Source organism: Pogona vitticeps, chromosome 1, assembly GCF_051106095.1.
Source record: "Pogona vitticeps strain Pit_001003342236 chromosome 1, PviZW2.1, whole genome shotgun sequence".
Lineage (NCBI taxonomy): Eukaryota > Metazoa > Chordata > Lepidosauria > Squamata > Agamidae > Pogona > Pogona vitticeps.
This window is the reverse complement of record NC_135783.1, coordinates 330,645,356-330,658,670: the sequence shown is the minus strand read 5'-3', so window position 1 is coordinate 330,658,670 and position 13,315 is coordinate 330,645,356. Positions and strand designations below refer to the sequence as shown.

At 40.7% G+C, this 13,315-nt stretch overlaps 1 protein-coding gene across 2 annotated transcripts in view; it reads right to left on the bottom strand.

Moving 5' to 3' along the window:
• Positions 1–13,054, bottom strand: part of DGLUCY (D-glutamate cyclase) — a 44,494-nt gene extending 31,440 nt beyond the window's left edge. The window contains exons 1-3 of one of the 2 annotated variants that reach the window (XM_072986573.2): positions 12,925–13,054; positions 8,891–9,002; positions 958–1,111 (exon numbers count right to left, since the gene is read on the bottom strand). In XM_072986573.2, the coding sequence (XP_072842674.2) occupies positions 958–1,111; positions 8,891–8,900 (164 nt within the window). In that variant the 5' untranslated portion in view covers positions 8,901–9,002; positions 12,925–13,054. Of the gene's footprint in view, positions 1–957; positions 1,112–8,890; positions 9,003–9,446; positions 10,627–12,924 lie in introns of those variants that run through there. The other variant, XM_072986571.2, reaches the window with a different exon arrangement.
• Positions 13,055–13,315: the final 261 nt, after the last annotated feature.

Below are 13,315 nucleotides of genomic sequence, written 5' to 3'. Positions count from 1 at the left end.
CAAAGAAGAAAAAGATGATGATGATGGAGGAGGAGGAGGCAAGCTGGTGGCAAGAAGCAACCCAGGAAGGAAAACAGCGGGAAGGGAGTGATGGCGTGGCACGGGGTGGGGGAGGGAGGTGAGGAAGAGAGGTGGAAAGGGCATCCACTGTGGGTCAGTCATCCGGTGGGCACCGCATAAGGTGCCAACACAGCTACGGCTGCTCGCCTGGAAGAGGAAACTGGCGGGGCCTCTTCTTCCTAGTTGGGAGGGGCACCCAATCAGCGGCAGACCTCACAAGCTCCACTTATCAGAGCCACACACTCCCTTTCTCTTTCTCTCTCCCTGCTTGGCCAAATCCTCTTTTCTATCCGTGGGAACGTGCACGAGATCGAGTGTGGGAGCTCCTAGCCTTGCCTTTCCTGACCTCTGCCCCTCCACGCCTCCCATCATTCCAATTCCCTGGATGTTCGGCTTCTTTTTAACCCTTTCTCAAGCCCTCCCTTCCTGTTCTCCTTCCACTTCTTTAAATGTCCCTGGTGCCACTTCCCCCAGGGGGGTCTCCGCCGCTGCCTCCTCCTCTGCTGCCGGGAGGTGCCGCGGTGGTGGCTCGGGTTCCTCTACCAGTGTTGCCTGGACCGAGGCTCCCATTGAGGCTGTCAGGGGCTGGGTTCATTTTGTGGAAAACAACACCGGTGCTGGCCAGCGTTGGAGTGGAGGGCGGTGGGGTCAGCAATTTTACAGTCTGTTACATTTGTCTTCTTTTGAATGAGAGAGATCATTAGAGACTTTCAACATCTAGATCTGAAACTGAAAATTAAAAGCAAAAAAAGTCTAAAATGAACTCCTATAAACAGAATTATTTATCTATCAAAATAAATGGAACGTGCAGAATACCAATTGTACAAAGAGAATATTTTCTGATAAGTGTCAATATTCCTTTCCCGTATACTTTAGATGCTATATATCAAAGCATACCTAATATCAGAATTGTTGCTCAACGGTGGGCATTTCCATTCACCTGGATCACTTCTATACAGTAGTGGAAGTGGTCCATCGTTTGCTTGGCAGAATTTTTCAAAGTCATCCGCAAGAGATTTATGCAGAATGATGATATTTGCTTGCTTAAAACCTGTTTTTATTTTAAAAACACAAATTGAATTTTATATACATATCCTCAAATTTTAAAACTTAATAATTAAGCAATAAACTGAAATATCTAAGTGAAGTCAAATATTTCTTATTTATGAGTTGCATGTGATAATGCAGTCCACAAAAGTGTGTGCCAAATAAATCCTTTTAGCATTTAAGGTGCCAGAAAACCCTTTTTTGATTTTGCAGGAGCAGATTACCATGGCTACCTTATCCACAATACATAGTCCGATACATTTTGTCCTTGTCTAGCAACATCATATTTTAAACCAGGTATTTTGTCTGATAATGGCTGAAATCCTGTTTAGTGTAGTATGTTGCACTAGAGTAGGCCAATTTGAATCAAATGAACTTACAGAGAAGCTGATTTACCAAATTTCCACTGATACAACAGGGCTAATCTAGTGTGATTTATTACACTAAGCAACTGGATTTCAGCCATTGTTTGCTCAAAGACATCTTGGAATGTCTGCTTCTCTTGGTGTAGTAAATCAGATCACAGCAAGCCCATTTAAATAAGCTCCACTTTACTCCTTTATACTATTTTACAACAGCTAGATCTGGATCTATCAGGCCAATATTTCATGTTGTGCTTTGAGAAGATTCAGCTTTGCCTCAGGTAAGCAGTGGCATAGATCACGTATATGTAATCACTAAAGTAAATATAGTCATGCTGGCAATATTACCATGTTTTATACCATTCATAATCCCAGTCCTCTAGATACGCATTATATAAATAAATAAAATTTATTTATTATATATGTTGTATTTCACTGTTTTAATTTAGAGCAGCTGGGTTTACCTTTGTATACATTTTTTTTGGTCAGGAGTATATCTACTATACTTTGAATGTGCATACATAAACATGTACTAGCACAAACATTTTAAGCTGATTCAAGAAAGAATGTGGTTCCCCGGAGAGAACTGGTGGAAACTTAACAGAATTCAGTGCTCCTCCTTTAATTCTGGATGCAAAACTTAAGACAGGCCAAATTTAGTTTAGAAAAATGCTTTGTATTTACATATGTAACTTAAACAGCTTAACATGATAACATAACAGCATATAGTAACTGGTTATTCGCAACCCAGTACAATATAACAACATGACTGCCCCTATATCAGAGCAACCTGACTGCTCCTGAACCAGAGCAGTAAAGGCTCTCACAGAGCTACCTTTACACAGGGAAAAAGCCTCTGTAAGTAGCAACACCTGCCCGAGGCAACTCAAGCCTCTGACTCTGCTTGTTAACCAGCAACAGGTGTATACTAGACATACAGTCTTTCTTACATATTTTACGAACATGAGTAGATTTCATATGTTCAAGACTTTAATTTACAATATAGTGACCTGCTCCATTACAAATAATCTTGACAACTTTGTATGTGATTTTTGTTTACTTGGTCAAAAAGACAGCTGCCAAAATCCTGTTACTTTTTTACACCACTGAAATGCAGTTGGTGTAAATCTCAGCTGTTGACATGCCATAAGAAATCAGCATAGGTATTTGCTACCGTACACCGTTTTTTGCTTGTGTATAATAAAAGTTATAGCATTTGAGTTTATGTCTAACTAAAAGCCTTGAGAAAATAAAAATATATTCCATGGTTCTGAAAAAAAAGCACTACATTGGCATTAAATGACCCTCTCAAGGAAATGGTGACACCACTCAAATGGCTCAGTTCACCTCATTACAAGGGAAAATTGACAATCAGACTTTGGACTGGGCTAGAAATGGATTGTAAGCCAATACAGTAAGCTACTGGTTAGCAGCTCAGGGACGTAGATACCAAGAACTGTATTTAGTATGAATTTTCAGTAACAATCCAGGAAACATTTACTAAGGAGGAAATTTTATTAATCCAATAGGACTTACTTCTAAGTAAACACACAAAGGATTACACTACATGCCTTCACATGCTAAAATAAGCACATACTATACTTTCAGTTGCATGTTTTCAACAATACCCATCTTTAGTATCAAATTATTCCATTGAAAATATATACTGTACTGTATAAGGTTAAACCAAGAATCCAGGGCTGTGGTTTAGGATTGACATTACCACTATAATACAAGCTTTCTGTTATTTTAAGATGGGAAAATATATATACTATAGAGTCATTTTTAAAAAAACCTAGTCTTGATATGCAATATTTTGGCAGAATCTTTTTACAGATGCTGCACATTTTTGGCATGTAATTGGTTTTCCAGCCTATTTGAATATTTTCAAAGTGAGGACAAAAAGGTAGAACAAATTACAAAGGTAAACAACTTTAAATAGCACCAACTAGTAGGTTTGCTATATTAAACCACTGAGGCAATTTTTAGCTTATGCACTTTGAAACAACCACAAACCATAAACAGTGACGTCTGTAAGTGAAACTTCTGAAATAAATAATGCCAGTTTGTTTAAATAATACAAACAATAAGGTGGAAAAATGTTTGGAATATAACCTTACATTCTGAAATTGCTCTAATAAATTCCAACAAAATAAAAGAGACAGAGGGGAAGGTAGAAAATTGGTCCATTCTGGTCCGATCAAACTTTGGGGCAAGAAAGAAAAGTTTTTCCTATATAAGAAAAGAGAAAAGCCCAAAAGAAAACATGAATGGCCATATTGGGAAGGCAGGGGTGTACCCTATCAAAAGCGAAATAGTTTCGAACTTAGCCTTATTCGGTTAGTGGTGCAAACAGCAAAAAGATTGAGAGTTTGGCTTGAAATTGATGGGCATTACCAAATGGGTTTACCCAATAGCATCACAACAGCTGCTCCAGGAAGAAGTGAAACACTGCAGAGCAGCTAAAATAACAAAGCTGAAAGAGAGATAGAAGATCGCGCCGGTGGCAAACTGTGTCCGGAGAGGTCCCAAGTGCCAGAGAGATTTCACCATCGCGGAGGTGTCCAAATTCGAACCAGGAGCCGCACCAAGCCAAGCAGACGACTGCGAGAACCTACATCCAAGGATGTTCTGGAGAGGGAAGCTGCAGCCTCCTCTGGGCATTGCCTCTGAGTGCGTGCCTGCGGGTGCTATATACCTGTTAGGCTGGTTAACTGTGCTGAAATGGGCCCCCCTCTATACTGTGTCAATCACATTTTCTCTGCCCATTACAAGATCTTTTTCTATGCATTTTGCAGGACGTAATGGACATTGACACAGATGGTGTGTGGTTTCGTTTTTCTCAACATTCACGTTACATCAGCAAATATCCCTCATTTCTCTAAATTGTCCTTAGATCATTAAACACCACTATGTAATCTATTCAGAGATTTCCACACATCCCAGCCAGCATTTATACTCTGGCATTATCTGGTCAACTAGTTCCATCCATTCTGCTAGATGTGTAGTGGTAAGTCTCCATAGAATTAGTTTAGTCGAACTGCTAGTAATCTAGCAGTATTTAAGAATCTCTTTAAAGTGAAGGCTTTCACAGCCGGGATCTAATGGTTGTTGTGGGTTTTTCGAGCTCTTTGGCTGTGTTCTGAAGGTTGTTCTTCCTAACGTTTCGCCAGTCTCTGTGGCTGACATCTTCAGAGGACAGCACTCTGTGCTCTGTGCTGTCCTCTGAAGATGCCGGCCACAGAGACTGGCGAAACATTAGAAAGAACCTTCAGAACACGGCCAAAGAGCCTGAAAAACCCACAACAACCAATCTCTTTAAAGATTTGAGAATTTAAGAATCTCTTTGAAGAGTTCTTCTACATGGAGGCTGCTGTTCATATAAAGGATGAGCAGCATTTCGTGCTACAGTACCTTACTTCTTACATTATTTGCTGTTACCTCCAGTCATACTTCATCTGGAGCAATACTTGACAGATAGTATGCATTATCTATGGGAGTTGGCTTCATACTCCGGTAATAAGTCTGCAAGTCACTTTTGCTGCTATATCTACATCTTGAGTATCCCTGAAAAAGGCCTTTCCTCCATGGGTGGATAATGCACCTCTCTCTCACAGATGGGACTTTCAGAAGAGCTTCATCTGATGAGCTCAATCCAATGTACACTAGGTACCAAAAAGATCCCGACAAAGTAGCAAATAGGATCAGATGATTCTTGGGTCTGAGAATTTAATGTGCAATTTGTACTTGCTGAGGTTGAACTCTACCTGAAGTGCCCTCTCTCCTCAGTTTCCTCTATCTGTCCCTTCCCCCTCATTGCCTCTCTTCTCCACTTATGACTGCTTGATAAACCTGTTAGGGTTTGATACTTCCTCTATTTAAGTGTGTAAAAGAGTGTTAAAACAATGACAGGAGTATAGAAATCACCATAAAATTGCCCTAAATATAAAGTACATTTAAACATACGGCATTGAGATATTGTTTACTGCAAGTGTTCTCAAGAAAATAAATTGGCTGCAGTGCCAGTATATTCATTGAAATAAAACCATTGTTGGCAGTCTCCTATTCCATTTTGCTTCCTAATACATACATGAGAGTTATGGGAACAGTAAATACAGACAACTAATGAACAATTGGTACAAACTCGCAAACATATTACTTGCTTATTAGCTGATGTGTGTGATGTCAGCATTGTTTTCTCTCTGCTTATAGAAGCCATAGCAAGCAGATAAACAACCCCACTTACCCATGAGGGTGCCTGCTGCTAGTAGGCAGAATTAAGTAAACAAGGTCACTGAAACAATAGATAGCTGCTTCCTAGCATTGACGTAAACAAAATTTGGAATATAAATAAACAGTTGTAGTTTTAGAAGAGCTAGCTGTGTTAGTCTGTGCAGGCATATCAGGCAAAATCCAAAGAAACAAAACTAAACTAAACTAAACAGACAAAAACATTGGAACCTTAAATCAAAGCTAATCAAAGCTGCCAGGCCAGTGATAACTGAATGGGGCACTGAAATAATAAATGGGTCTCTTCTTGAGGGCAAGGTTCCTCTTGCCCTTAAGGAAACGCTCATTAGACCCATTAGAAAGAAACTGAGCTTGGCGGTGGACAGCATTGGCAATTATAGGCCCATCGCCAATGTTTCTTTTCTCAGCTATGTAATTGAGAGGGTGGTGGCCGATCAGCTTCAGGCTCTCTTGGATGAAATTGATGCCCTGGATCCGTTTTAGTTGGGCTTCGGCCCGCGCAACGGGATGGAAACGGCACTGGTTGCCCTGCTGGATGACCTACTTAGGGAGGCCGATGGGGCAAAATGTCCTTGCTTGTCCTCCTTGATATTTCAGCCGCCTTTGATATCGTCAACCATGGTATCCTCCTGGAGAGGCTCTCCAAGTTGGAGATTGGTGGCCTTGCTCTCGCTTGGCTCCGGTTCTTCTTGGAGAGCCATCCCCAAAGAGTTCAGCCCGGGGAGAATGTATCGGCCCCGTGGTCCCTCAGTTATGGGGTTCCTCAGGGTTCAATCATCTCCTCAATGCTGTTTAACATCTATATGAGGCCATGGGGGGGTCACCTGGGGATGTCACCAATATGCCGATGACACCCAGCTCTACATCTCCTTTTTTCCATCTGCAGTGGATGCCGTTCTGTCCCTTGGGTGATGCCTAGAGGCTGTTCTGCAATGGATGCAGTCAAATGAACCCGGACAAGACGGAGGTCCTGCAGGTGGCCCCTCCCCCCCAATGTCAGTGGTTTGGGGAACTCCCTCTCTTTTTTGGGGGGTGACTCTCACCACAAAGAGTTTGGTTTGCAGTCTTGGGGTCCATCTTGACCCGACGCTTACCATGGAGACCCAGGTAGCGTCCATGGTTCGGTCTGCCCACTTACATCATCGGCAGATTGCCCAGCTGCGTCCCTATCTAGACACAGGGGTGCTCACCACACTGGCCCATGCACTCATAGTCTCAAGAATAGACTACTGTAATGCTTTCTACGTGGGGCTTCCTTTGAGACTGATGCACAAGATTCAGATGGTCCAGAACACGGTGGCCAAGCTATTAACAGGGGTGAAAAGATTTCACCATATTTCCCCCACTCTGGCCACCTTACACTGGCTACCTATTCGATTCCGCACTGATTTCAAGGTGTTAACCATTACATATACAATCCTTAATTTAAGACCTTGATACCTGGCAGAGTGCCTTCTTCCGCCCAGTTCTACCCATATCACCCATTCCAGTCAGGCTGGGCGGCCTAACACCAAGAGAGGCCCGGTGGGAAAAAAAACAGAAATCGGGCCTTCTCGGCAGTGGCCCCTCGGCTTTGGAACAACTTACCTGCTGACATCTGTCTGGCTCTCTCACTGACAGCCTTCAAGACTAACTTGAAGACATGGCTATACAAGCAGGCATTCCCTACAGCCATTACCTAGCCTATCTTCCTTTTCTTCTTTTTCTTTTCTCTCCTTCTTCTTCCTCTTCTTTTCCCCCCTTTTTCTTTTTCCTTTCCCATCTTGGATTAATCTGGATTTTATCTTAGTTTTTCTTTATATTACATGTAAACCGCCCAGTATAGACCCATTCTAGATGGGTGGTATATAAATCTAATAAATATTAAAGACTAACTATTATATTTTAATTTAAGTTTTGGACATGTTTTTTTCTTTGTTCTGTTTTGTTTTCTTTCTTTAAATAAATGGTGGTTTCTCATACTCCCATCACAAGATGAAAAGAATCAGAAAAGAAGAAGAAACAGCTGAAAGAGACGCCTTATCCAAGAGATAAGAGGAAGCGGCTCCAGACAACAAAAAAATAGATTTCACTTAGAGTTTTATCTATAACCTGACAAAATGGGTGAGCTCGTTTAGAAATGATTTTCTGTCTGTCCCTATATGCTTAGAGCTAAATAATGCTTTGTTTTTTATTCTTGATGACTGTAATATTTTAAAAGACATAGCCCTTTCCTCAGACTGCATTTGAAATATTCACCTTGTGTTTTTTTAAGAGTCTTTACTCTTAAAGAAAGATGCTCTTGTAATTTTAAGTAATGTATCTTCTCAGAAGTTACAAGTTTTCATTATGCTGATGAAACATAGAGGCAATATAGATAAATAAAATGACTGATTTCATTCTGGTATTAACCAGAATGGTAGACAGAGTACTTGACTGCTGTCGTGCTACCTCCTCCTCCCTTGACCCTTGCCCGGCCAGCATAATCAAAGCAGCCAGGCCTGTAACATCTGAATGGGCCACTACGGCAATAATTAATGTGTCTCTCCAGGAGTCAGTCATTAGGCCCATTAGGAACAAACCGAGCTTGGCGATGGACGATATTGGTAATTATAGGCCTGTCGCCAATGTTTCTTTCCTCAGCAAGGAAATAAATAAATAAATAAAACCTTTACTGGGATAATGTCAGTTATGACCAACCAAGAAAACTTTTGTCAGCTATAAACAAAGTATAGGCTTCTGTGATTTTCCCATAAGTCTGCCTTTAGATTGGCTTGTAAGGGATAAAATATAGGGTGCCCCCAAGTAAGGTTTGACATATTCTCCTTTCCCCAATGCTTCTCTCTCTTCCATTTTGAATTTCTACAAATGGTCATGGTATCTGTGACACTGTCCATCAAGCTGTCAGGGCTGCACATGTTGTTATAATTGCTTCACCATGCCATTGCAGAGAGGAGCCCAATGCCTGGCTTGATCACACTGTGTAGGTTGGGAGCCATGCCAGCAGACTTTGCACGTCAACTCTGAGTAACAGTGCATGTGGTCCCACCACCATACAACCTGCCCTGACCTTGTATTGGAGGCAAAGACATATCATCAACATAATCTTAACACCTGCTGAAGTTCTACCAGAGTATCACTGGTGACCATTTGCATTAACATATCCTTTTATATTTAACATGAAAACTTACCTTCTGCCATTCCAGAGGTATTGGTAATGCTGAGTTTATTTGTCCGAATTAGATTCCTGATTGTTCTTGGTAGAACAGTTTTCAGTCTTCCTGTAAAAATTATCTCTTCATCCTAACAAAAGAGGAAAATGCAGTTATAGAAATTCTGAAAAACATTAAATGATTTTATAACTTAGGAGTATCTACTTTTCTACTTCCTTTTCCTTCAAATGGTATGTTAACCCATCCCATCAAGTCTGCAATATTTTATGATTTATCAGGAAAGGAGATATGGTTTATCAACCCAAAACAATGCAATGTATGTTTATCTTTTGCAGTACAAAATATATAAAGTAGCATATAAACTTTAACTATTCAGTTCATACTTCTTTCATAACTTCACCAGAATTGTAAACATATTTCCTTAAATTACATTACTTTGCTAAACTACATTAATGTTTTCCTACTTTTGCTGTTTAATGGAAGAGCAATTCTAGTAGCTTTTCCAACACTTTATGAACAACAGCTCCAATCCCCAATTCTGGTAAGAAAATCAAATGATATCCAATTGCTTTACCGCCAAGTTGAATTTAGAGTCTTTTGAAGCCATTTCCATGAAAGAATTCAACTCCCAAAGAAGTAACAGCGGTTTTAAGCAATGAAAGATCCCCTGGCGGTGTTCTTTTAAATTTATTGAGTTAATATTCAACATGTAATTGTTATATATTTCTAGTAAATATTAATCCTTTCTTAACTATACATGGCATTTGCCAAATGAAGACTCCAACAGATGTACAGTATGTTCATCTCTTTATGATGTAGGACAGATATTATTGTGAATAACCACATTTTAGTAATCTTTTTGTGGCATATTTTAGAGAGCCAATGGTGTGAGTCTGTGTGACTGGACAATGCTGTAACTCTACATCATAAGAAGGAGGAGGGGGAAAAAACAAGATAATATTTATCCTTCATTTTTTGTCAGCCACAAAGCGAATGCTTTAATTTCCTGCCTCCTTCCAATATAACAATCAAAATTAACTTCTGTAACTTCACTGTGGAACCAGGTTAAGTCACTGTGGTTGGTGGGACAAGGCAGTAAGGCGCAAGGTAAAAAGCAAGGTATCAGACAAAAGTTAAATCAAGAATAACAAAAAAGATTTTACTAAACATTTGGAAAAGTAAAAGTAGAAGATTTTTTCTGACGCTGTTATCCAACTCTGTTGTTTCTCCCCCTTCATTAGCCTTGCTCTGTCATGTTTCAATGTGTGTGGCATCAACAAATGTTGAGGGAAGTACACTAGCCTCGCCCCCTCAATCATCTCATTAACCAAATAAATGTGATTGTTTGAAGAGGCCACTGTACCCATGGTTCTGATCTATGGGAAGAGACTAACCAGGTACAAAATTCTAATCTTTTCCACAAAGATGCATTTCTGTGTTGAAAGTCATGAGGCAACTCAAGACTAGGCAGGCGCTTCTTCCAAATTCTGGGGTAAGGTATTCTGCAATCACTGTATGAACAGTCATGATGTTATTTGCTAATTAGCTTGCTATGCTACATGACCAGTGTTCAAGAAGCCAAAATCTCACAATAAAGATATTTTTCCAGCTCAGGTTGGACAAGACAGCTTCCAGCCTTCCCATTTTCAGTTTATCTTTTTTTCCCCTAAAATCAGGAGGCTGAGTCTAATTGCAGGTTGTCTCAAACAACCTGTAAACTACCTAACACCTTTACCTATATACAGCATTATAACTCCCCCTGGTAGTCAATTAAAATAACATAGCTTTTTTAATAAAAACCTTTTAAAGTTTCTTAGTCCCATTGTAAATGGTGAAGCCTAGTCAGCATTTAATATGCCATTAAGACTCTCTTTTGTGTTGATCACATTATGGAAAAACAGATTGCTTCATATGACATTTGTTCTTTGAGTAGTCATGTATGTATTCAATCTAATGGATCTACACCTGTGCAGAGCTATCAGTATCAGAACCTTGTACTGTAGATCAAAAGCTTCCACTGTAGCCCTGCCTCCTCGTTTACAGCACATACTCTAATACGATTTTCAATTAGTTTACAAATTCAGACAACACAATGGCATAGATCAGTTAAGCAGAGGTGCTGAAGAGAGGAGGAGGCTGGATTGATGAATGCAGATAACTACTTAAAAACAATGCTACTAGAAGCAACTTCTTTTCTTTGTAATCTCTATGTATTCATGCTAATTGGTGATCTGACCTTCAAAAAGGCATGTAGGTAGACACCTGCAGTTATTGGTGCACTATGGATATAACTATGGTGCACTATGGAGCTGGAAGTTTTTGCATGTATACATTACTGAAACAGAAACGTCTATGTTGGCTTGGGCATGTTGTGAGACTGGCTGATGGTCGTATTCCGAAAGATCTCCTGTATGGAGAATTAGTGCAGGGAAAGTGCCCAGAGGGAGACTACAGCTGCGATACAAGGATATTTGCAAGTGGGATCTGAAGGCAGATGGGAAAACTTGACATCTGAGCGTTTAGCTTGGAGGCAGGCGGTGCAGCATGGCCTCTCCCAATTTGAAGAGGCACTTGTTCAGCAGGCCGAAGCAAAGAGGGAGTCCAGAAACCAGCAAAATCAGGGAGCTGGACAGGGGACAGATTGTATTTGTCTTCAGTGTGGAAGGGATTGTCAGCCACACTAGACACTGTTCCAAGACCTCTGTTCATACCATGTTACCATAGTCTCTCAAGACTGAAGGATGCCTACAGTGACAGTGATGGACATAACTGCCTTTCCAAAGGAAGCATCCCTCTTTGACCTGGTATCCAAATACTAGTAACAAATTAAAGCAGATGGCAGAGATCAGGTTTCAAGTCTGCACAAATCAGGTAAAGGACCCCTTCTTAAAATCCCTGTACAGGTGGTTACAAACTAGTGGAATAGCTTTTAGGAGTATTTGGTACAGGCTGTCCAACTGCTTTGTATGTACTGTTCGAGGCAATGACCCTCAGCTCCCCTCCCATGACGCAGATATCCCCTGTCACCTTGATGCACAGCTGAAGTGGAATAAAAGTGATGTGCTGGAACAGGCTTTTTGACTTGATTCACTGTTGAAATTAAAGCAAAACTTTGGAAGGCATCAAGAGCTGCCTTCATTTGGTACTGAAGGCATGACTGTAGGGAGCAGAAGCCAAGACCACAGAGTCTGGTGAAATAGAGAACAGAAACAGTAGGGACCAAAAACATCAAGCAACTTCAGAATACACAGGATAGTGCCATAGGATGGTCAGTAATTCCTTGAAAAATTGCCATGATGTAGTGAGTCCTGATTCCATGAACCAAAGCTACAGTTCCTGTGGAGAGCAATGTGACTTCAATGCCTTGTTGACTTTTGTTGGAGTCAAACAGAACTTGTCCAAATTCACAAACAATTCAAAGTTCCTTAGCAAGTGAAGATAACGCTGAGATTGTACAGAAGATGGGACTCAGTGTAAGCAAACTGGTACTTCCTGACGCAGCAAAAATGGCAATATCTTGTTTTCCCATGTAAACCTCCACTACTCACATAATGGTGAGTAGTGGAAAATCCTTTGTACTTTGGAAATATCAAAAGAAAGAACCCAGTACTGATAGAATGCCTCCCCTATTGCAAATCACAGGTATTTTTAATGGGAAGGGTTAACTGCAACCTGGAACAGAAGGTAAATGACACCATCAATGACAGTACAATGAATAGTACTGGGAGATGAGATACTGGGGGCTATCACGTGCACAGTATTCTCTTTTCACAGACTCTGCAGAAGAACAAAATTATGACAGTGTCACTGCTTGAGGAGAAATGTTTTTACCAGCATGTCTTGCAAAAAGTGTTGCTGGGGACCAAGCTACCACCACATTTCTTGAAAAGTTTTAGAATGTCTCACCAGTCAGGCAAAAATTGCACCAGTCAGCATGACCGGACTATAGCCTTGCCATCTATGTTTAAGCTTAAATTTAAATTTAAACTAGGCACTTTCTACATAACAATGTGTAAAAACCCAAAATAAATTGAATTGAGTTGCTTTATTACCTGCGTGCCTGTGGGGTCATGAAGCTTGTGTTCTGAACGCCTTTCTCTTGAATGGCTCCAGCAAAAATAAAACTGAAAGCAAAAGCGCCCCACCTCTTAAAGGTTGTTCGGTTGAAATTGGAAGCAGGGAATCTCCATGGAACTACTCTATTTTCTCCTGCAGAGCTATGTATCTATGTGCTGCTCAAACTCTCTTCTCGCGAGAAGAGGGCTGTTTTTCCTTTTGCAAGGACGGCAGGATCAGAGAGAAAGAGAGAGAGAGAGAGAGAGAGAGAAGGCTTTGAGTTGGCACACTGTGTGAGGGGTGTTGGTGGCACCTGTAGAAGGTTGGGCTGTGCACGCCTGCAGAATTTATTTGAGTGACAGGGAGAAGATTTCTTCCACTCCTGAA